The sequence below is a fragment of the Pseudorca crassidens genome, chromosome 12, assembly GCF_039906515.1.
Source record: "Pseudorca crassidens isolate mPseCra1 chromosome 12, mPseCra1.hap1, whole genome shotgun sequence".
NCBI classification, from domain to species: domain Eukaryota; kingdom Metazoa; phylum Chordata; class Mammalia; order Artiodactyla; family Delphinidae; genus Pseudorca; species Pseudorca crassidens.
Window position 1 is genome coordinate 61,522,276 of NC_090307.1, and position 25,697 is coordinate 61,547,972.

At 46.5% G+C, this 25,697-nt stretch overlaps 1 protein-coding gene across 7 annotated transcripts in view; it reads left to right on the plus strand.

Moving 5' to 3' along the window:
- PTPRM (protein tyrosine phosphatase receptor type M) overlaps positions 1 to 25,697 on the plus strand; it is a 754,490-nt gene that overhangs the window by 653,275 nt on the left and 75,518 nt on the right. For all 7 annotated transcript variants that reach the window (XM_067699674.1, XM_067699676.1, XM_067699675.1 and 4 more), the window contains 2 exons: positions 15,620 to 15,696; positions 19,181 to 19,217. In XM_067699674.1, coding sequence (XP_067555775.1) covers positions 15,620 to 15,696; positions 19,181 to 19,217 — 114 coding nt within the window. The remainder of the gene's footprint in view (positions 1 to 15,619; positions 15,697 to 19,180; positions 19,218 to 25,697) is intronic.

Sequence of the window (25,697 nt, forward strand, 5' to 3'; positions counted from 1 at the left end):
TATCTGCCTGAGTTAACATTTTCTTGGTAGGACAGTTGAGCTTCTATAGCAGCGCCACCCAGTAGAATTTTCTGTGATTGTAGAAATGTTCTGTGTCTGTGCTGTCCGGTGCAGTAGCCCTCACCATACCAGCACTTGAAATGTGGCTGGTGTGACCGAGGAACTGAATTTTCTATTGTATTCAATTTTAATTATTTTTAATTTAGATCGTCCATGAGACGAGGGGCTCCCATATTGGATGGTGCAGACCTACAGTGTGTTTCATTTTTAAAAAGAAGTGTGTCGGGGTTTACATATAATATGAACCATCCCAACTGGGCCTGTGGCCTGTTTTCCCTTTGGCCACTCTCAAAGCCAAACCACTGGTTCTGCAGATGGCAAGTGCTAGCTTCGGGAGTCTTGTGCATTCATTTACTTAGAGCTTCATTTTTAGAGAGAAGATGTTCCCCTGAGATCTAAGGCTTCATTGCCCCTCAGTGAATTCAGTCAACACTTGGCCCCCCCGAGGACCCCAGGGTGATGGGGACGATGTCCCTGCCCCGAGGACAGAGCAGCACAGGCAGATGAGAGACTGTGAGTCTGGTCTCTCTGCACCAGGACGCAGTCCTGCGTTGGAGCTGTGTGTACAGTGCTGTGTGCTGCAGGGGCTCAGAGAAGGAAAGCATTATTTCCAGCCAGAGAGGGGTCATGGGAAGAGTCCGTTGGCCAATATAGATCCTCCCAAGTTCCTTCGTGTTCTCTGCGAGCCTGCTGAAGTTTCACACCCTCAGAAGAACCCAGATTTCTCAAAGTGGCTTATAGGAGCCTTCCCAGGGTTCCTTCAGCTCTGCCACTAATTCCAAGGAGGCCCACCGAGGTAAAATGGGCACTTCGCAGCCATGCCACCCACGCCAGGTGGAAGAGATGTCAGTGAGCCCTTGTCCTGCGGCCGCCATAGCCGAGGTGTGGGCCTCACACCGAGCATCTGGAGAGCAGCGTCCAGGGCTCTGGTTTGGGCTGTGCTCAGAGACCCGGCCTGCCTCTGTTCAGTGTGACCTTGACTCTGCTCCTTCCCAATGTGTAGTTTGACGGCTGCACTTGGTAGATGCTTGAGAAATAGTTTTGAATGCTTAAAGAAAAAAGTGATAAAAGCTAGCATTTGCTGAGCACTTGCTATGTGCTAGACACCCCTGTTACACCTGTTAAGCCCTTTACACCTGTTAACTCCCTCACTCCCTGTAATGATCCTGTGACATTGTTTATCTGTTTTACAGGAGAGGAAAACTGGGGCATAAAGAAGGTGAAAGGGTTACACAGTTAATAAGATGGGGACAAGATTCCAACCCAGGGGCAGCTCTTATAACCACCACCCAGTGGATGCTGGATAGTCAGTCCCCACCGACCATTAGCATCATTGCCTGCACAGGCCAGTGTCTGTGACAAGAGGCAGCTTGAGAAGACCTTCACCCCCCTCATCCCCATTCTTCATCTCCCCAGGCCACCTCCAAATAAATATACAAACTAAGTACAAAGAGTATACTCCCTGTTGAAGGCAGTTTCAAGCCAAGTCCTCCAGCCCCCAGGCTGACCCCCTGTGGCCCCCGTTCTGAAATTCTGGAGCTGCTGCTGTTGTGGGCCTCCTGCAGAAATTCTTCTTCGATGGCTTCAGATCTGTTGCCTAAGAAAGATATTGGGGTCAGGGTCTAATTTATGTATTAATTGTTAGCCTATCATCACTAACCATCACTAGCTCAGAATGGGCGTCACCACCAAGATCATCAACTCTCAAGACCCTGCACTTAGGACAGATTATTTCGTCGCCCTAGGCAGGCACTGGCTGTGGTCTGTGTGTCCAGCAGAATGTTGTCAGAGGTGGAGAAGGTTTAAATCTACCTCCCACCCCCATGAATGTACACTGTCTGTGGGCTGGACCAGACTAGGATGCACGTGAACTAATAGGACAATGTAAATGACTAAGGGAAAAGCCTTTGGGGGCAAAAGAGGAATTTAGGATTGGGAACTAGAAGACACAGTTCACAGTCTGTTTCACCATGTATTAGCCAAGTGACCATGGGAAACTCATGAACCTTCTCAATGTCCCAGTTTCCTAAAAAGCCAGCTATTGTGGAAATGAACTTAAACGCCACACAAAAACATCACTGATGGTTGTTACCTTTGAAAAATCACATCTTTCTTCTCTGTTACTCCTTACCCTTCCTCAGCTTAGTGGACTCAGTAGGTCATTTAAAATGGAAAAACAAAAGCAGCATTTGGAAGTCTCAGGTTGGAAATGATGAACTTGTGGATAATTGCAGGCGCTACGTTGCTCCCTAATTGTCAGCAGGATTCTGCACAGCGACCCGCTCATCACGGGCTGTGACCATGGGCTCTATTTCTGGAGAGTTTGCCTTTATTCCTGATAAATCCCAGAGGGGGTGGATTTTCCAGCTCTCACCTGCCTCCACCTCACCTGTTGGGCTCTTTCAGTGTTTCTTCCATCAGCTTGCATTGTTTTTGTGCTTTTGTAGGGACAATGTCAGAAAGATGTCCTGTGCCCAGGCAGCTCTGTCCAGTCTCCTGATCTTACCCCTCAGCTGCCGTGGCATTCTGAAGGCTTTCCCCGCACACACGTTGTCTTTTTTTATGTATTTTTAAAGTAAAAATTGTCTATATTTAAGGTGTACAACATGATGCTTGATATAGATAAATAGCGAAATGATTACGATAGCCAAGCTAATGAAAGTACCTTCCCCTCACGTAGTTGTCATTTTTTATGTGTGGTGAGAACACCTGAAATCTACTCTCCTAGCAAGTTTCTGGATTCAATACAGTATAGTTAACCATCGTCATCATAGTGTACATTCAATCTCGAGACTTAGTCATCCTATGTAACTGCCACTTCATACCCTTTGACCAACACCCCCCCATTTTACCCCTTCCCCTCGCACGCTCCTCGTAACCACCCTTCTACTCTCTGCTTCTATGAGTTTGACTTTTTTTAGATTCCATGTACAAATGAGATCATGCAGTGTTTTTCTTTCTGTGTCTGGTTTATTTCACTCAGCATAAGGTCCTAAAAGTTCATCCATGTCGTTGCAAATGGTTACCTTTTCCTCCAGTTTTCTATTGCTTTCTAAAATCCCTCTAGAACTGTCTGTGGTTGTTTATATAATTGTCTATAACGGTCTATGCTGACATATTCTGAGACATCAGCCACTTAGGCCACCTACCAAACAATTATTAATGCTCTTAAAATAGGGTGTGCAAATCCTTAGATGCCACCAGCAGCTACATAGCAGGAGTTTGATACCACGTGTGGCTTTTGCAGAAATACCACTACTGCCGGCTGGCTTCAATACCAGAACTACCCTGATGCCAGCCCATGCCAAGTCTGGTGATAGAACTCACAGCCTGAGTGCTGTTTCTCTAGGGGGGCCCCCATCCAGCATGAGCTCCCCAGTAGGGTCTGATGAAGCCACTGCAGTGCTCAGCACCCCTCTGAGAATCACCATCTGGAGCTGCTTCATTTGAGACTGTACGTCTTTAGTTATGGCACCGAAAATGAATCTTTGATATCGTTAAAGTTGTAGAAGGATTTCAGGAATAAAAATACTTATCTAAATCACCCTAATGTATACACTCATACTGGTTGTTTCTTTAAAGGCATGGAGAAAAGTATTATATCTCCCTTCCCCACTAAGAAATTCAGCAATTGTGGAAAAATCAGTTTCCCTGACTGGAAAGCCCACTTCAGGGAGTCTAGGCTTTGGGAATAGCACCACTAACTACGATGAGGAACTGGGGGATTCAATGAACAATGAACATGTCCTAGAGATTTTTGTTAGTGCTTTTCAGAGAACATAAGAAGTGCTTTAATGATCACATTCGTAGTTTTGCAACAGTGTTTGCATATAAAATGGTTTTAATGGTGCTTAAAAACTGTTTATTGGCTGTTGTTCTTAAGTAAGGTGAACTTTTCCCTCAGTTACACCATAAATTTGCTGAGCTAGCCCTTTGCAAATATAAACAAATACCCCGTCCACTATTAACAGACACACACACACACACACATACACACACACACATACACACACACACAGACACACACACACACACACACACACACACACACAAGCATAGCCCCCCTGATAGTCTCAGCAGTTCTTAATTGTAATTAACAATTACAGTTGAGAGAATAAGTTGCAAGTCAGACAAAAAGAATGAAACTGCCATTTGCAACCACATGGATAGACCTAGAGGGTATTCCACTAAGTGAAATAAGTCAGACAGAGAAAGGAAAATGCTGTATGTTACCACTTATATGTGGAATCTAAAAAATAAAACAAACAAATGAATATAACAAAACAGAAACAGACTCACAGATACAGAGAACAACTAGTGGTTACTAGTGGGGAGAGGGAAAGGGAGAGGGAATTGAGAGGTACAAACTACTATGTATAAGATAAATAAACTACAAGGATGTCATGTACAGCACAGGGAATATAGCCAGTATTTTATAATAACCTTAAATGGAGTATAATCTGTAAAAATATTGAATCACTATCACTATTTTATACACCTGAAACTAATATAATATTGTAAATCAACTATACTTCCACTGAATAGGTAGATGTTAGATAGATAGATGGATAGATAGATAGACAGATGCAAACCAGGGCCTGACGCAGCTGAGGAAGGGAGCCCGGTCCAGGCGGAGGCCCTGAGGCAGGGACAGCTAGCCCGGGTCAGCGTGGCGTCGGGGACAGTAAGGACCTCGTGTAGCTGGAGCAGAGGGGGCGCCGTCCAGGGGAGAGACCGGAATTGTGAAGACCCTGGGGGACGGCAGTGAGCCAACACAGACTCAGCCTCTACACTCGGGAAGTTGACATCTCCTTTGAGAGGAAGAGAGACTTGATTATACAAATAAATGAAATAAAAATGAAGTGAAAGTCAAGGGCCATAAGGAGAGGAGCGCAGTCCTGCAAGAGCCTGTACGTGGGAGCTGACTGATTCCGGAGGATGTGGAATGAAGACAGCTGACCCAGGGGCTAGAGCAGGGGTGTGCAGACATGCGGGAATCCATAGTTTGAGGAGGGGAAGGAAGGCGGGGTGGCCAGAGCTGGGAGAGGTGGAAGGGGGAGGGGGGCCCGAGAGAGAAGGGGGTGGGAGCCAGGCCTGCAGGGCCTTCTGGGGCAGATTCAGTGTCTTAGTCTTTATTATTAAGAACAAAGGACACCTCATTAAAGAGTTGGGAGGGAGGGTTAATCTAATTTACATTTGGAAAGATTAGTCTAACTGCAGTAAAGAGTGAATCAGAAGGGGACCCTAGCTAAAAGATTCTCTCTTGGCCCAGGTGACAAGTGATGGTAATGTGTACTAAAAAGTAACAGATGGATTCAAGGAAGACACAGGGTCAGAGGTGACTCCTGTGTTTCTGACTTGGGTGGATAGAGGATGGACGGCGGACAGACAGACAGACGGAAGGACGGGCTGTTTACGAGATGGGTAACACTGGAAGGGAACCAGACTTGGAGCTCAGGGGTGGCAGTGAGGTCGGCGGTAGCAGGGAAAGCTTGTGAGTTGAATCCGGGGATATACTGAGACGCCTTTGAAACATTCAGATGGGATGTCAAGTAGGCACTTATGTGGACAGCTCTGGAACCCAAAAGAGATGTAAATTTGTGAATCTCGGGGCACATCAGTGGTGGTCGTGAGGTTCTCTGTAGAGGGAGCATGGAGGGTGTCAAGGGCCTAGCACCCAGCCTGGAGGGGCTTTAAAAATGAGAAATACTGGGGCTTCCCTGGTGGCACAGTGGCTGAGAGTCCGCCTGCCGATGCAGGGGACGCGGGTTCGTGCCCCAGTCCGGGAGGATCCCACATGCCGTGGAGCGGCTGGGCCGTGAGCCATGGCCACTGAGCCTGCGCGTCTGGAGCCTGTGCTCCGCAACGGGAGAGGCCACAACAGTGAGAGGCCCATGTACTGCAGAAAAAAAAAAAAAAGAGAGAAATACTGAGACAAAACCGCTTAGCATGTGCAAAGGAGCACATGTCATGGAGGGGAGGGCCACGCAGGGCATCCTGCCGGGCATCTAGTACAATGAAGACGGTGATGTAACAAGGTGAGGAGCAGCCGTGAAACTGCCAAGAGCTGCTTGGAATGAGTAGGGGAGGGGCGAGGGGGTACGGCCTTGACCGTGAGGACCCACGACTCTTACATGAAGGGAGGCCCTTCTGAGGTCTGGTGTCCGTCTGGACTCAGGGTGTCCGTGCTTAGTGAGGCGACTAAGAAGACAGTGTGAGCTGTGACCCGGTCTGTCCCACCCAAGTCTTCTCACCAACTACCCCGTCTCCGTGGCCCGGGCTGAGGGCTGCCGGTCCCCAGGACTTTGTCTTAAAGCAAGGTGCTTCTTTCTGCTAACTGAGCACCCGTGTCACTTCTGAGGGATGTACTACTGTCGTGATCCAGGTTAGGTATAAAGGCAGGCGAAGGCGGGAGAGAGGGGGACGGCGTGAGTGTAGGGGCAAGATGCCCTGGGAGAGGGAGCTTCCTGCGTCAAAACTCCGGCAGACGAGAGCAAGACAGAAACATATCCCACAATATGTGCAGGAAAGAAAAGGGTAAATTCTAGAAAAATCAGGCAAAATAAAATAAGAGTCAGGGGATCTGCCAGGAATCTGAAAATAAAGAGTAGGCGTCTCTGACAAAGGGTCCAGGTAAAAAAGTCAGAAACAAGGCAGGACTAAGAAGTTGGTGACACAAAACCAGCAGCAGGAGTGAAGCTTAGCACAGAGCCAGCCAGCGCTCAACTGAAAGCTCCTTCTTGCTTCTTGCTCAGAAGCTGCCTGGCTGGGCCTGAGCCCACCCTCCATCCCCACCTCCGTGGACAGCGGCAGGGACCCCAGGCTGGAGCAGTGGGGAGAGGTGCAGGACGCCCAGCACTTCCTGTCGGTTACCTTGGCCCCTCTGCCTCTTGTACCTTGAAACCAGTGCAGACCAGCCCTTGGCAAGATGTAACCACAGGAAGAGCAAGGCTGTTATTTGAAGTAATCAATTATAATTAAAATTAATTTTGAGTCTCCTGTCGGTGGACAAATGTTACATACATCACTGTGATTCCAGTTTGCCTTAAATATGTCATCAATATTCAGCAGAAAGGGAGAATTGGTTAGAGATGAAAGATTATCAGTGACAGGCTCCATTTCTGCCGCTATAATAATATCTAATCGCTTACAGGTTCCGACTGCAAGGCTGTGACCCAGATCCATCGTGTTTAATGTGAAAATGATGTTAAAATATTTGAAGCTATGTAGATATATTTTAAACATAACGTTATTTGATAAAAAGGGCATAAATAACATGTTTAAGGGACTGAGGGACCTGCTTTAAATCTCTAATTACCCCACCTCTAATGTGTGAAGACAGTCATACACACACACACATGCGTGCATATATACACACCCACACGTAAATACATACATATATACAAACATACATACATGTACACATACATGTATGTGCATATACACAGAGACAGTTATACACATACATGTGTACATACATATATACACACACGTAAATACATACTTATATAAATACATGCATATATGTATACATACGTGCATATGTATATACACACACCATAAACACATGCATAAATACACACATGCAGACATACGTTTGGAAAAGTCCCAGCCGATTATAACTTCTCAGCATTAAGCAATGGTTTGTTATGACCAGGTCTTTATGGGCCTGTTTCTTAACCAAAAATACGATTTTTGCCCTATTTCATGTAGTAAGGGCTTTTTTGAAAGAAATTGGAGGAATAGCAACGTATCTTTAATGCAGATTGAGTTTCTCAAAATGGCAGAGTTTATTACCCTCCTGGATGGCGTAGCATTGAGTTGTGATTATTATATAAACATTAATTGAGGTTTGATCATATTCCATTCATCCATGGCTAAATAGGTTTCTTTTTCCAATTATAAAAACAATTCATACACATTAAAGAAAATGTGTGCAGTGAAGAAAAGAGGGGGGAAATTGTCCAGGACCACACCAAACAATTTCAAACCCTGCTAACATTTTATTTCTATTTCCTTCAAATCTCTTTTCTCTATGCCTTGAAGTTGTTGGCTTTATTTTATAAAATAAAAATAGATTTATTGTTTTCTTTCTGATTCCTAAGACAGTATAAGTATGTAGACAATTAAAGTGGTACATAAAATCATAAATGGAAAAGTCCATATCCCTCCAGATTCTGCCACCCAGCAGAAGCCCCATCCCTTCAGTTGCCCAGTGCCTTCCTAGACACATATCCAAATGCGTTCGATTATTTCATATAAACAGACTCTTAGGAGACTTGCTGCTTTGTAACCTGCTCTCCTTCACTTACAGTATGTCACAGAGATCTTTCCAAGTAAAGAAATTAAAAGTCTAGTAACCCTTTGTAATGATCGTTTCAGATTCCATTGTTTTATAAGATCACTGTTGATCAGTTCCCTGCTGAAATCATTGAATGATTTAAACTGGGTGGGGAGAAAATAAATTGTGTTTTAGGAAAGTAGGTCTCAGCATGGATTCACTGGAAAGGGGGCAGTCTGTAGGCAAAGATGAAACCGTTCAGGTGAGAAAAATTGTCAGGTCATGAAGTCACAGCAGTAATGATACAGGTGCCAGCTCACCTTTACTTAGTTCTAACTATGTACCAGACACTAATGCGTGACTTGTATTAACTCAGTCCTCACAGAAACGCTGCAAGGTAGGCACACTTTTATTTCCATTTTACAGTGGTAGAAACTGAGGCACGGAGGTTAAATAACTTGTCCAAGGTCACACAACTGGAAAGTGACAGAATTAGGATCAAACCCAGGGATTTTTACCCCAAAGCCTGTGATCTTAACCTCTGTACAACACTGTACAGAATCAGGGATGGAAAACAAAAGCTGCTGAGTGGATGCCAGGGGAATCAGATGAAGGAGTTGCTGAGAAGTATTCGGCCTATTTCCAGACCTTTTCCTGTTTCCTCTTTAAAACTAGCTAAACTCATCTTCCCCAAAAAGTGAGTGTGTGGAGTTTTCAGTTCCACTCTGCTCTGCTGGTCCCCAAACAAGCCTACTGGGCTCGTTGTGCTGTGAATTGCCGAACTCCAGCAAGGGTGTTGCTTTTATTCGTAGAAGAGAGTAATTTCCTTTTTTATTGTATTTTATTCCTTTTTTTAGTTGATTTTCAGTGTTTCAGGTGTACGGCAAAGTGATTCAATTTTATGTATATATAAAACTGAATATATATAAATAGGTTATTACAAGATATTGAACATAGTTCCCTGTGCTATACAGTAGGTCCTTGTTGTCTATTTTATATATAGTAGTGTGTATCTGTTAATCCCCAACTCCTAATTTATCCCTCCTCCTCCGCTTTCCCCTTTGGTAACCATAAGTTTGTTTTTACCTCTGTGAGTCTATTCCTTTTTGTAAATAAGTTCATTTGTATCATTTTTTTAGATTCCACATACAAGCAATATCACATATTTGTCTTTCTCTGTCCGGCTTACTTCACTTAGTATGATAATCTCAAGGTCCATCCATGTTGCTGCAGATGGCATTATTTCATTCTTTTTTATGGCTGAGTAATAGTCCATTGTGTGTGTGTGTGTGTGTGTGTGTGTGTGTGTGTGTGTGTATCTCCCACATCTTCTTAAGATCTAACTGTTCTATGTTCTTGAGAGAGAACTGTCCTATGTTGGCATGTATTATCTCACTTGGTCTCCTCAACGTTCCTATGAAGGAACCACCATCATCACCCGCTTTTACAGATGAAGCTCAGCAGATTCAGATCTTGTCTAAGCTCACGATTGGTGGGATGAGTAGAGCCAGCACCTGAATCAGGGTCTCTGAGTACCAAAGCCCTGTTATTTTCATGCACTACCCAATGTGAACATGAAATGGCTTTGGAATAACCAAGAAAACACACCCATCCTAGGAGAGAAACAGGGACGACAGTTTATACCTCCAGAGTCAGGTCCTGTCAGCCTTACCCAGCTGTGTCTCCAAGAAACACCAAGTCCTTGCAGTCTTGACCGCTTGGTTTTCGTGGTCAGTAACTGACCTATTGTTAACCACAAATCCCACTGGATTTCCCAACCTTCATACCTGAGCAATCTAGTTCTCCAAGCTTCTTCCTCCCTTTGACCCAGTTGCTGGACTCTGGCCGACTTCCAGCTGGTCGGCCTCCAAAGCCAACTGGGAGGATGGGGTTCAGCCAGTGGGCAGCTGGCGTTTCTGTGGATCCTTTGCCTGAGTGACCCCGTATGTGCTTCAGGCCAGAAACATCCTCTGGGCATCTCCCTATAGTCATTTGATACTATTCAGCCCCAACAGAAGGCACTGAGCTTTTCTAAAAGAATGGTTGGTACATATTAGTCTTCTTAATTGGCATCAGATTCAAAGTGAATCAGATTTCAAGAAAATACGGCAGTGAGCCTCCATGTACTGCTTTATTTGCCTCCAACAATCTATATTTATTGCTTTTATAGTCACCTGAGATGAGGGCTTGATGTGAAAGAGGATGTCTGAGAATCCAGTTTCTGTTGCCAAGTCGTTCTCAGGTATCCGAGCAGCAGCTGGGAGTAGACTCTTGTGGCTGGAGGGGCGGATTCTCTTCTTTTGCTTTTACTTTCACTGGCTCAGCGTGGAGGAGGGTGATACTTTCCTATTAATTTCACTGCTGTTTAGGATGGATGGTTTTCCCAACAGCCCGCTGAGAGGCAGAGGATTAACTTGATAAGTGCTAACATCCCACCCAAGAAGGGCAGTTGTGCGAGGACCAGCCCCCCTCATTTCATGGCTGAGTAATATTCCACTGTACATATGTACCACATCTTCTTTATCCATTCTTCCTCCCAAGGGCATTTAGGTTGCTTCCAAGTCTAGGCCCTTGGAAACAAGGCAGCACTAAACGTTGGGGTGCATGTGTCTTGTCGATTGATGGTTTTCCCAAGATATACACCCACAAGTGGAATTGCCATATCCTCTGTAGCTCTAATTTTTAGATTTTTAAGGAAACTCCGTACTCTTCTCTCTGTGGGCTCAGCTCCTGCCCCCGTGTTCTCCTTCCTACTCGAGGGGGAGCCCACTCTCCCTGCTGAAATATCTGCCTGCCTGTCTCAACTGACGCTGACTCATCAGTACTCACACTTATGTCGTCACAGAAAGAAAGAACCTGCCTGTCTCAACTGGCGCTGACTCATCAGTACTCACACTTATGTGGTCACAGAAAGAAAGAAACTGCCTGTCTCAACTGACACTGACTCATCAGTACTCACACTTAGTTGTCACAGAAAGAAAGAACCTGCCTGTCTCAACTGACACTGACTCATCAGTACTCACACTTATGTGGTCACAGAAAGAAAGAACCTGCCTGTCTCAACTGACACTGACTCATCAGTACTCACACTTAGTTGTCACAGAAAGAAAGAACCTGCCTGTCTCAACTGACACTGACTCATCAGTACTCACACTTAGTTGTCACAGAAAGAAAGAACCTGCCTGTCTCAACTGACACTGACTCATCAGTACTCACACTTATGTGGTCACAGAAAGAAAGAACCTGCCTGTCTCAACTGACACTGACTCATCAGTACTCACACTTAGTTGTCACAGAAAGAAAGAACCTGCCTGTCTCAACTGACACTGACTCATCAGTACTCACACTTATGTCGTCACAGAAAGAAAGAACACCTCGTAGGCCTCATTTCAGTAATTCCCAAACATACCTACTCAGCACACTTTATAAAGTATGGCAGTTGTCCTCAAGGAGCAGGCCATATAGTCACTGCCTCTCCTTCATCGTGGAAGGGAACGAGCCCCTCTCAGGAGGAGACCAGCAGAAGGGACCCCACGGGCTATGAGACAGCAGATCCTCGAGGTGCCCTTCCCACCTTGAAAGTACTGCTTCCTAGGAGCCCAGGGCTCGAGTGGAATGTGAGGAGGTGTCCTACGAGGAGGCATGGAGAAAGTGGGCTCTTCGTTTTTTTAAATTTTGGTAACAGACACACAACATAAAACTTAGCATCTTAACCATTCTTAAGTGTACCGTTCAGTGACATTAGGTTTCTTCTGCACCCATGAAACAAGAGCTCACTCTTCCCCACCATCCCAGCGCTTGCCAACCACTATCCCACTTGCTGCTTCCACGGATTTGACCACTCCAGATGCTTCATATAAGTGGGATCATACAGTATTTGCCCTTTTGTGTCTGAGCGTATTATCCTCAAGGTGGACTCTTGTATTTTTAAAGTGTGAAATATAGGTACAGAAAAGGGTATAATACATCCATATATGGGTTAATACATTGTTGTAAAGCAAACACTCGTAAAAGCACTAACCAAGTCCACAACCGGACCATGGCCAGCACCCAGGGAAGCCCCGGTGAGCCTCGCCTGGACACAACTTGCCCTTCTTCCGCCATATTCATTAGCCTAGGGAAGAGGTCATCCTTGGTGCCCATAGCCGTGTGTAGGGCAGAACCACTGCTGGGCTGTGAGAGGAGCCCTGCGGGTGGGCGCTGTGACCCTCATGAAGGACCCTTGTGGGGATGTTCTACGTGGTCTCTGACCACAAGGGGTCATACATAGTCTTGTAGAATCAACTTTAAAATACAGAAAGAGCATACAAATGAAGAGAAATAAAAACAGTCCAGTCTACGTAGGAAATAGGCTTCATATGTGTCTTACAGGCTTCCATGTCATGTGGGAAGTGGAGCAATTAAATTTGGGGAAATAATATGTAAATGAGTTGTGTCCTTAGGGGGTCAGTAGTTCCAGTAAGAGCCAGTTTTCCATTTCTTTGTAAATTCATTCCATGGCATATCCTGATTTAGATTATCTACTTATCTATCTATATCTATATACCTGCATAGATTGATTTATCTATCTAGATAACTAGATCTGGTTATAGATCTGCTGATAAATTCTCCTTGAACCAGTTGTAACATCTTCCTGCTTCCTTCATTAACTAAATAAAAATCTTTGACATTTGTCGCTCTTAAAAAAAATGGAGAAATAGCAGTGAAGTTAAAAAAAAAAACCAGCTCTGTGGGGGGGTTAGCTGATTGAATAGTAGACGATGTTGGGGAAATTCTTTATTTCAAAGGCTCTGTTGATGGGAGATGAGAGTGCAGCCTTGTCTGGGATCGAAGTCCCTAATGAGAACATTCCAGAACCACTTGAGAGGCCCAGTGGTGGTAGATCACAGGGACCTGGTGGCATTCATCCTGAGGTTCTCAGGGATATAAAGCATGAAAGAGGAGGGATTCTGACAAGGAGCACAACAGATCCTGAGATAGCCTTGCGTCTAAAGATTAGGAGGCTCGAATGTGCTGTCTGCCTTTTAAAGCACAGCCCAGGGAAAGTCAGGGAGAACAGGGAGTGAACCTAACCTCCTTCAGAGGAGCCGACTGAAAGCCCAGTGTGTGCAGAGGAGCCGTGGTTCGATTCTATTGTAGCATCTTTCATTCGGGAAGCTCAAATGGCTTTACCCGCAGAGCCGCTTCGAGCTCCCTCTGCAGTAGCCGTGTGTGCACTGGCTCTGCCAGCACGTGCGAAAGCGGTGACACGTCCCAGTGCCCCAAGAACCCGCCCCCCCCACAACACGGGCAAACTCTGGACAGGGGCCTCTGGTGTTAAGCAAAATGGATTCTAGGAAACTAGTGCTTGGAGCAGGTCACCACGGGGAAAATTCCTGCCTGCCCGTGGGTCCTGGGTTGCTCTTGTCGGTTTGGGCAGCCAGTGTAAAGATGGTGAGAAGCAAAGCACGAGTGTGTGTCACCCAGCACGTCGTGATGACAGCAGCTGGCGTTATCCATCACTCGCTGTACACTGGGCTCTCTGCTCATCTCTTCCTGTGTGTTATGTTCACGCTCACCGTAACCCCATGGGGAGGCACTGTGAATCCCTATTTTGCAGTTCAGGAAAGGAAAGCCCAGAGAGACGAAGCAACTCGCCCGAAATCACAAGTGAGGGGTTCCAACCGGCACCCCTGACCCCAGAGCCCACACGCGGGACCACTGCCCGCACATGTTCTCCCTGAGCAGAGCAGGGAGACACGGCTTCCTCCAGGCTTCGCCCGTGTCCCACCCACTTTATCCCCACTCTCCGGGTAAATGTACTGAGCCCAGGCTAATCGTAAGGCACAGACAGGAAACGATACGACCGTCTGTCCGGAACTGGAGTGAGAAGCCCCATCAATGAAGGAGAGTTAGAAGCTCGACACGGATCTCCCTCTAGCCCCACTGTTGGACACAGAACATTCCTCCAAGGAGGACTGAACCAGAGGGATCAGCTGAAACGCTGGCTCTCACTCAGCACGTCAAGCCAAGGAACGGGTTCAAATCGACAGTTCGTCCAGTGACCTTGGGTCAGATGGTCTGTCACCTGCAGGCTCCCTGGCTCTTGCCTCAGTCTGGGGGTATCATTTCTCACCCACTAACCCAAATGAAATGTTGGCAGTTTAGAGGCAGGAGCTCCCACTGCCCTGCATCAGGGGAAGAGTGGTTTGCAAAGTGCTCTCCCCAGACCACCTCTCAGAGACCACACTCCTTCCACCTCGGAGCAGCTGGCCTTTATCTGCCAAATATTGGGTTTGGGTGTAAGCTTTCATTGGAAGAAAGGGCTCCTCTGCTTCAAAGAACGTTCATTTAGGAAAACAATTTTTAAAGGACGTATTTTTAAAAAAAACAAAAAGTTCACTTTTGACTCATTTAAAAGATATTTGGGGGAAATTCTGCGATGTTCCAGACCCTGATATAGGGGTCAGGGGTAGGACAGTGAGCAAAACAGGAAAATCCATGCCCTTATAGAGGTTGTAGCACTTTCCTTTTTAAAATTTAGATTTCAAGGAAATTATTGAGATGTCTCAGTAGCATTTATGGAGAAAATTTTCCATTCAGAAAAAATGTTTACTGTAGCTAATTGGGCCACCATCACGACCCCGATACAGTACTTGGTGTGTGTCAGCAGTTTGTGTTTTTGTTTAATCATTAAAACAGCCCAGTGTGAGGCAGGCGCTGTCATCCCTCCTTCAGGTGAGTGGCCGAGGCTTGGTGGTGTAACTGAGCAGCCTGGGGTCACGTGGCTGATGGGGACAGACTTGCTCCACCGGCCGATGCCCTCGAGGCAGGGGGAGAGAACTCTGGGTCAATGACTGAGGTTAGAATCATGTCCATATCTCCTGGGAGGCTGGGCCGTGGTTTATAACCATCATTTGTCAAGGTGGATGTCACAGGCAACCTTCAGAATCTCAGGGCTCACATGTGATTTAGTGAAGCTGTTGAACTTCCAGTCCAAGAAATCATTCCACTGTGATTCACAGGACTCTAGGTAAAAGTTTCAAACCTCTGCCAATGCTTCACATCTGTAAATGATCAAAGAGTACGTTAATGAGATTTCCTGTAAAACGCAAAGGATTATAAAAACCCTTCCCTGTCTTAAGAGCAAGAATGTAGGCGTGTAGTATTTAATTCTCCGTTTATCTTTAAAGCAGCGTGGATGTGGAATACCTCTCTGTAATGTGCTTAACACGGTGGGGCTCTGAGCAGCCTGACGGATAGCTCTTGTTAATTGCTGGGTTTTTTTTCCTTTTGCAGATGATCATTCCCGGGTGAGGCTGCAGACCATAGAAGGAGACAACAACTCAGACTATATCAATGGAAATTATATCGATGTATGTATCTTGAAACTGTCAGTGAACCCGTGCGTTCTGACACGTAGCACCCCGTGTGTCTGCTCTAAGACGCGTGGACACAGGCTGGTCCAACCCTGGGAGCAAACACATGCCCTGTCCCATACACGCAGAACTCGATGGTGGAGACATGTCAGCCTCAGGCTGGTGAGCTCCCCGTGACGTTCCCTGCCTCCTTTGCCATCCCACGCTTCTGTGGACTAAGAAAATGGTATTTCCATTTTTTTGTCAACAGCTTGGATTATTTGACACTTAAAAAAGTCTGCTTGCATATTAATAGGACAAAACTCTCTAATTCCTAATTTGATGATTTACCATCTCTTGTCATCATAGCACTTTCAAGTTGCCTTCAAAGTCATCTGCAGCTGTTAGCCAGGACCTCTGATGCATGCAAGACGTGTCATTAAATATGTAGGCTGCTTAATTATTGAAGCCTGCTCCTTTGTTCATTCTGCATCATGTTAACTTAATGTCTTACATTAGAATAAATTCTTTGGGAGACAGCATGTTTTCACTTGAAAGAATGAATGAAATCAAAAGTGTAGAGTGAAAATCAAGGGAAAGTTGCTGTTACCTCCAAGGCCCAAGTTTACATTAAACAGATCTCAGTTCCCAAGGCATCCTCTGTGCTTGGACTTCATACTGTTTCTTAATCCATCAGTACTTCTTGCACAAGTTTTATTCAGATATGTGGATTCCTTTCTTGTCTTGGTTGAGTATTGCTAAAAATACTAGCATTACAATCTCTAAGAGTTATCTGAAAATGACTACAAGAACGTTATGTGTAGTGCTTCTTGGGAGGGTTTGGCATTTGGGGGTTATAGATTTGAGGCCTGACAGAGGATTATTTGAAGACTAATTCATATCTCAGTCTTCAAACAAAGACCCCTAGACTCTACATTTGATAATGGCCAAAAACATAACCAATCCAAGGTAGAAGTTTTATTAAACAAAGTTTCCTCCAAAGGCACATTACACTTATCACTTTATTTGGGAAATATTTAGGGAGTGCCTCACAGGAGTACTCAGAGGTGCCCAAGACCTTGTACCTTCTCCCTGAGGCCTCACAGCTTAGGAGCTGAAGTAAGGAACGTCTTCACTCTGACACTTGTTCCCTGGGGAGAGTCCAAGAGAACCCTGTTCACACCACAGTCCCAGCTCCCACAGCCCTCTGGGTCCTTGAGCAGAGGGACAGTGTCCGGGTCCTGCTGTACCCCTGCCCCTGACACAGGCCTCGGATGCTGTTAAGTCCTCAGCATCTGCTGAACCACCCTCTGAGGAGTGGCTGTGATCAGATCAGGCTTTGTCCTGGAGGCCATTTGAACTAAGCTCTAAAGGACGGCTGGGTAGAGACACAGAGGAGGGAGGACCTAAAAGTAATGAAAATACCAGATTCATTAGTTCTCGTTTTAACAGAGAAAAGAGTCAGAATTCAGGGCCCCTTTTCACTTAGTCAATGAGATTTTATTGAGCACCTATTACAGGTCAGTAACTGTTTGAGGCACTGGTGTTGTAACTGTGCACAATTCAAACCAAAACCAAAAAGAAAGCTCTGACATAACGGACCTGATGGTCTAACCGGGAGGAAGAGACCACAAATGAAACAAGTCGGTTAAGTCTCTGGTGTCGTAGACGGTAGGAGGAACACAGTGGCGGTGGAGTGTCAACTCCACCGAGAAAGTGGGGGTCGGGGCCGGGGGGATATCTGAGCCTCCAGGCCGAGAGGCAGCCCAGGAAAAGGCCTGGCTGTGGAGCATGCCCGGCAGCTGTGGAGGAGTGAGGGATCTGGAAGCCGGGAGGAGGACGAACTGTAGGTCGGCGGGGGCGGTCAAAGCGAGGAGGCCCGCTAGGTGGCTGAGGGTGGCCTGGCCCGGGGCAGGCGGCCAGAGGGAGGGAGGTGGGAGGATCCTGGGTCTGGGCTGAGGTGGAGGCTGGGGAAGGAGGGGCCCGCATGCCTTCAGGAGGTGGGGTCACTGTTATCTGCACAGGACTGTGGTGGAGCGGACTCGGAGTGGGGAGGAAATAAGGAGCTGGGTTTATATGTGTTCAACTTTAAATGTGCATCAGACGTCTGAGGGGAGGGGAGTCGGCACTGGTTCGCCCCAGGGTTTCAGGACAGAGGCGCGGCAGGAGGTGAGGATGCAGGGCTCCCAGGACACCGGGTGCCGACGGCCGTGAGGCTGGAGGAGCTCATCGGGGAGTGGGGTAGACAGAGGAGAGTCCAGACACAGGGCGTCCCAGCATCGCCACCAGGGAAAGCAGGAGGGGATGAAGGAATGAAGAGCGGGAACTGCGGCCAGGCAGGGAGAAAGCCAGAGCGTCACATCCGGAGGCCAACGAAGAAGGCATTTCGGTGGTTCAGTTGTGTTCATGCTGCTGGCAGGTCAAGTAGGGGAGGCCTGGGAACTGCCATTGTGCTCAGCATCAGAGGTCTCCATGGACCGTGCCAGCCCCCATCTCCCAGCATCTTGCAGACTGACACATACGGTGATGAGTCCAACCAGGTCTTGCTGCGTGGAGCTTACCAGCTGGCAGGAAATGACTGATCGTCTGAATGATATCTGTCGTGACTCTATGTCAGACACCTGCAGCAGGCCAGTTGTACAAAAGAATGTGTTTGCTTTGGTTGTTCACTCTTGTAGACTTGCTTTTAAGAGCAAAAAGATCTAACAGATATTTATCTAAGTGGTCTGAGGAATTGGTATTTCCTCTCCAAGTATCTTTATTCTCTTTTTCAGCTGGTTTTGGGCATAGTATTTTGGGGCATCTCAGGGGACAGAAAGGGGAAGTATTAAGGTCCGTGGTGATATTATATGTTACCTGTGTGTCATTTTCTCTAAATTGGCTTTACCTTTCCCAGATATCGATCCTGTGATGTCCCTGGTTTCCTTCTTGCTTTGGTCCCAGTTTTCATCTTTCCCCCTTCTAGTAGGGTCATGATAAAAGGAAGAACTTCTACCTCTTTAAATTCCTGGTCCTTGCTACAGCATCATGCCTTGGTATTAGCAGTGTTTAAAAATGGTGTTTGGTATTACTATTGATATAACTGCCTATATTGATGTAACAGAATATGCGTTAAAGCTTTGTCACATTGCCAATAACATCCCAAACACAGATGAAATCCTGTTGCACATTCCTAGCCGGTTTACACTCTAATCAGAGTTGTGGTCATGTTATTTCAGAAAATCCATAAGTTGTTAGTGTTTTCTGCTCATCCATCATCTCGTAGCCTGTGTGTGATTAAGTTACTCACCCACTCCCCACCGTGCAGGCATCAGGACCGTTATATTCGATGCACCTTGGCTCATTAAGAGGTGCTCAGTGGTCCCAGGTCTGGTCATGTAACTTTCAAACGATGCAGCTATTGGTATTTGTAGGTGCATCATTTTGGCAAACTTAGCATGTGATTTCTGTGCTGCTTATTGATTTTTCAGTTTGTCAAATATTCTTTCTCATTTATTTTTAGGGTTATCATCGACCCAATCATTATATTGCTACGCAAGGTAAGTTGATTCCAGCTTTGATGTCTTTCTCTGTTTGTTTGCCCGCTCTGTCATTTCATACCCAGCCCACCCTCCCTAGGAGCTCTGTCGCAGAGTGCCGTAGCCCCGATGATTGCGGTGTTAGCCATCAACACATGCACCCTGGTTTCCCATCAGAGGTCCTGGTGATGTAATCATTCGGTTAGAACTTCATGTTGAGATCATTAGAAGAAATGTGTTCATCAGTTAATTATTGAATCAACTCTGTCTGCCTTAGCAATTAATCTGACATTTGCAAAAATTGATAAATAGGTATTCGTTGAATAAATAGGTACTGAATAAAGACCTGAGCTGGTCACTGCTGGGAGTGCAAGCCGAATCCAGCAAGCACCCGTCTCACATTGGTGTGGGTCAGTGGGGAGGACATCTGCACACGCAGTATCACTTAAAACCTTGTGTGCAAGGTACAGATAACAGGTTTGGGAAACTCGGACAAGAAAGAGGTGGCTGTTGGGTGGGATGATTCAAAACCAGCTTTGTGGCAGAGGTGAGCTTGCGGGGAGAAAACATCTAATTGAGAGAGACATCACGAGCAAAGATCTGAAAGCAGCGAGTCAGTGCTCCTGGGTAGAAAGCAGTTGGTGGCTCACTTTGGCTAAAGGAAACAGAAGGCAAGTCAGAGGAACGTGTTGGGGAAGTTCATGGCGTGGTTTTGTTCTTTTTTTAATTGATTTTATTCAAGTATAGTTGTTTACAATGTTGTGTTAATTTCTGCTATTGAATCACAAAGTGATTCAATTGTACACATATATACATGGCGTGGTTTTTGTACCCCACCAGCGATGGGGCGGGTCATCTGTGGAGGGTGAGGATCGTGGGAGATCTGAGGATTTCAGGAAGAGGCATTGTCAGGGATGAGTTGGTGAGTCAATACAAGGTGAACCAAAGAAGTGCTGGGAAGCAGAGAGGACCTGCTAGGGTTAAAGAGTTAGGGATGAATAGAGAATAGTTCTCTCCCTTTTATTATTTTATCATCGTTTCTGGTAATGCATCATATCCCAGAAACAGGAACAGGGAAATCCGAAGGATGCAACGTGCCAACATTTAGGGGTTGGCCGGGGGTTGCCCAAGAGCAAGTCAAAGGAGCAAGGGAATCAAGGATGACAAGAAATCATGGATGGAAAAGTCTCAGCTTGGAGGCGGGTAGGTCAGAGGTGTCCAGTGCGCCACGAGGAGAAGGAAGGTGCTAAAGGATTGAGGCCAAGTTCAGTGAATGAGTCACGAGGTAGAAGAGGCGGTCGTAGCCAGAGACCAGAATCCCAACACTTAGAGCAGCAGCAGCCGGTAGAACTTCCTGCATTGGTGGAAATCTTCTCTGTCTGTGCCATCCAGTATGGTAGCCGCTAGTCATTCGTGGCCACTGTTACTCAAAATGTATGCACTGCGGGGCTTCCCTGGTGGCGCAGTGGTTGAGAGTCCGCCTGCCGATGCAGGGGACGCGGGTTCGTGCCCCGGTCCGGGAGGATCCCACATGCCGCGGAGCGGCTGGGCCCGTGAGCCATGGCCGCTGAGCCTGCGCGTCCGGAGCCTGTGCTCCACAACAGGAGAGGCCACAGCAGTGAGAAGCCCACGTACCGCAAAAAAAAAAAAAAAAAAAATGTATGCCCTGTGAATGAGGAACTGAATTTGAAGTTTTAATGTTGACTTAAAGAGCTACATTTGGCTTTTCCGCACTGGTGGTGTTGGGCACCAGAGCTCTGGGGTGGACAAACTGGGTGTAGCCAAAATGGAGCCTTACCCTCTATCCCCACGGCCACAGCAAAAGCCTGGTGGTACCACTCGTAGAGTCCAGTCTTACGTCACCACTTATAATTCTACACCCAGGTCCAGTGTGTTTCCTTCCCTGGAATGACGTCAGTAAAGTCTCCTTCCAAGGTCGCCTTGCAGTCAGAAGATACACCGCACAGACAGTGCCCAGTGTGAGCCTGGCACAAGGCAGGCCCTTGTTAGGAGGTGCTAAGGGCTTCAGAGAGCAAGTGCCCAGCTTGTCTCACATCTAGACAGAACGAGGACGTGTTTCCGGACCTCTGAGTCCAACCCTGGGAGCTTCCAAACCGAACTAACCAATGCCTGTGGAGGAACCATCACTAGTGCTTCACAGGATCCGCAAGGCTTTCAGAATGCCCCCAAGTCAGGGTCATAACAGCTCTGATTTCATACACCTGATGATTATTTGAAATTTGCAGTTTTTACAAATTTACATGAAAATTTTATTGCAAAATATACAAAACGCTCCAGAGTTCTTGATTAGCAGCCCACGTTTTCATAGAAAGTATAAGCAAAAAATTAAATCTGATTCAAATTTTCACAGTTTTCACTGTAGATTCCTGTGACTCAACAGCCAGCAGAAGTAGAGATTGAAACCCGCAAAGCCCTACATGGGTCCCCTCCCTTCGTTCGTTCTCTCTGCCCCTCTGTCCCCGAGGGAGGTCACGATACTTAACTGCTTAGCAGTCGTCCATGGCAGCCTTCAACCTCTCAAGTATTCATGAGCAAATATACTTGTAGGCAGCTGAGAAGTAGCAACTGTAATGTTTGCAGGAGACCACCACGGTGCCTTTAGCAGAGAAGGGTACCCCGCTGTTCACAGAGCGTGGCCCTTTCCTCGGTGCTGGGTGGGCTACAGGTTGGACTCCACGACCAGGCAGTCCTTCCATCGCTATTATTGGTGCAGCAGGAGGAGGAAGGAGTGAGCAGATTTTTAATCTAATATTCAGTCCAGACAGTACCCATCATGTTATGAGTCATACCTTCAGACCGTGACGTGCAGATTGATAAGTCAGAATGTCTTTTCTAGTGTGTGCCGCAAGCGCAGTGTAACTGGTGGCCTCGGGTTGCCGGTAATAAAGATTTCTGCTCGTCTGCAGTAACTGACCTGGGCAAGGTAAATAGAACATGCTCGTGGGTAGCTTTCATTAAAAAAACAAAAACCACAAACAAGCTGATTCTCAAAGTCCAGCAAAAAGGGTGATGAAGTCTAACAGGCAGGTGCAGTTTTTGAATCCCTCCTTTGCTCTTTTTTTTTTCGTCTCTATTTTGCACTGAGATGAGTCTTTAAACTCACTTCACAGCAGGAACCCCTGAAACTACATGAATGGTCCATTTTCCTGACAACTGGTTTTATCCCCAAGAGTTGGAAATACATAGATTTCTAGCAAGTCCCTTCAATGCAGAGGGCGTGTCATGAATTTATCCCTTCAGCCTCTCCCCCTCCCTCAACTTTATTGATTTTTTTCCACCAGTAACTGACTTTGACCTTTGATGATCATGGTAATGTTTCTGCAAATTGAAGGGACCGCATTCAAGCCAGATCGGCGGCTTTTTGAGTGTGTTCTTCCCGTCTCCCCACCCTTTAATTGTTTTCCATCTGGCAGCTAATATATTGATGATCCGGTATGCACTTCATCACATCTGCCTGGCCAGCCATTAATACAAGTATAACACTCAGCACTTAACAACTTGGCGTGCCAGGGGTCAGAGGAGAGGAACTCACGTCTGCGGCTGCTTCGTCCACACAAAGAGGCGGGGCAGAGCTGGGATTTCAAAAGCTGGTTCATGGAGAGAGGCAGTACACAGGCGAGTAGGGTCACCCAGAACGGATCGTAATCCTCCAAGACGATTCGGGAGAATGCCTGCCAGCCACGTGGTGCGAGAGCGAGAAGCGTTCTCTTCATCGTTATTTACATTTATTTTTCAAACTGACTTCAAGGGTCCTGCTCAGAGAACTCAGGAAAGACAGTGTGAGGCAGTTGTGGAAGAAATGGCTGTAAGTCTGGGATGGACATGGCTGTCCAGCGCCGCATCCCTCTGCCCCACTTCCAAGCTCATCTGTGGGCTGGAGATGCACAGAAGCACGGGGAGATCCTACCCAGAGGACAGGAAATCCGGGGGGGCACAACGCAGTCACGGGGTAGGGCACCCGCGCTTGGCCGGGTTTCAGAGGAGCCAGACGGGGGGTAGAGGGGGAGGCAGGTCTTCATCCAGAGGATGGACCGAGTGGGAGGACACCCAAGGTCCAGGAGGAGCACAGCCCCTGGCAGTGGTCAGGAGGGAGACCGCCTGAGGGGGAAAGGTCTTCATCCACGGCATCTTGGGTCTTCTGGGTTGCTTCTTGAAATGGATCGCCGCTCAGGACAAATTCACACAGACACACAATTTTACACAGAAGTTCAGGCATTCTCCAGCTTACTAAAATCCAGCCTGAAAGATCTATACCCCCTAGATTAAGACCCCTGAATTAGAGGGGTTAAGAACAAAGAACTGACAGGTAAAGTGAGGACACACTAAAAGGCTTTGAATAAGGGGCATTATTTAATGAAAGGCAGAAAGGCAGGGAGGGAAAAAGGAAGGATGTTTCTACGCCATGTGGTGGTGAAAACAGTGCTTTAAGAAGATTAATTAGTGTGGAATTATCCTGGAGAGAAAAACCTGCAAACAAAGATAACAGGGAGTAACCACAAGAAAATTTGGGATAGAAATGAATGACCCAGACAACAGGAGTGGCAGGGGGCAGTTGTAGTTTTTATTTTACTCAACAATCCAGGTTGCATACAACTAAAGTATGTTTTCTAATATTAAATATGTTCTAGTGTCAAAACTGTTGATTTTTAAGTGTGGTTCCTTCTCATTTAAGAAAAAAATAGTAGATACATTTTCTTTCTGTATTCGTACTTTGGGTTTATATAGTCCTTTCCTTTCTGAAACTTGGCATTTTTCTTTGTCCATCGTTCAGTAAATATTAAGTGCCTTTTATATACTAGGCTTTGTGCTGTAACTAATTTAATGTATTTTCTGTCCTCTGACCATTTAAGATATTACTCGTCTCATTTCATAAATAGATTTGAGGCCCATGGGGAGAACTAACACATAGCTGAGTGCCTGTGCCTTGCATCAGGGCTCTGCAAGCATCTCTGTAGTGGCTGGTGGGGCAGGGTAATGTACGATCCCCACCTTGCACTGCGTGCTGCCGCTTCTGTGGGCCTCACGAAGCTCACCCCCCAAAGTCACGTGGTGAATCTTTTACAAAATGAGTCTAGGATCCAGCATCTTCCTCCTAAGTTGTGATGCATCTCAAAAAGCAAATTTTCTATGATACGTTCATACCTGAAAATACTTCTTAATTAAAATTGTCTTAAATGTCCTGAAATATGACACTGAGCGTTTGGAGTCGCCTTGTTCCCAGCTGGGCATCTGGGCATCTGGAAGACACCCTGGTCCAGGGCTTAGCTGATCCAGGGAGTTAATGCTGACGGTAACAAAGAGACTCTGCATGGCAAGATCAAGGCCGAGCTCAGAACTCTAGTTGGGTGGCCAACCCTGTTGAATTAGCACGATTCAGAAAGAAAGAAACGGTAAAGTGGGTGTCGGGGCACCTATACTCAAGGAGAGTAAATTATATGGATTTTAACAATCTAGAATTTAAAAGATGTTCATCTTTCCTGCCCAGAGACTCTGAACACTCAGTGTCACATTTCAGGACTCCAAGTCACGCTGGCATAGACCCAGGAACTGAGAGAGACTTACTGTCCATCGGACAGAACTGCCCTCAGCCTGGCAAGGGTAGTCTGTGTCTCAGGCCAGCCAGAGAGGAAGATGCTTCAGCAGAAGGCTGCTTCATGGCCTGGCATCCAAAGAAGGGCCACAAGCGCCTACTCACGGCCTGGTGGAGGGCGGGCACGAAGCAGATGCCCAGTGGGACGGCAGGAGCGCGGGAGGGAGTGAAGGGATGAGCAGATGCATGAATGGGGAGCTGCCACGTGCCCAGCACCAACCAGGCAGTAGAACACTCCATCCAAGCCACACGGCACCTCCGCTGGCCTGACACGGTGTCTACTGACCTGGATGGATTTTTAGCTCCAGTATCCGTGACTGTGTCTGTTCTAAGTTAAGGGCTGGTCACCTCCTGTTCTCGTGAACACTTTTTCTTTCAACATGTCAGTAAATCAAGGCACTGTTTTTGGAGACTGTCCACTTTGTCGAAGTCACTTTGCTTAGCTCCACGCTGACTCTGCTCATGCGTATATGGCCCCCCAACTACACCTTAGATAGTCAGTCTTATTTGTCCATAATTATAAGCTGTTACTAATTTGGAAAAGAGAAACCTAAAGCAAATTTCCTCCAGAGACTTTGAGCTAGGGGCAGACTCTTACATGAAAATAATAAAAACGTGGGGTATGAAGGTTTACAGTGGAAATACCTCCTATCCTCCACTACGGCAGAACAGTTGGAACTTTGCTACAGTGACTCCATTCCGTTTACTTTTCATTTGTGTTTCTTCTGCATTTCATCCACATACCCTGTGTGGCATGAACATTGTTAATAAGGATTTTCAGAAAGATGAATATGGGTTAAATTTTCCCGGGCGTCTGAAGCAGTAATTACCGGGACCTAGAAGCGCACACTGCTGCCCTCAGCAAGTTGAGACTTGCCAGAGGGTCCGTG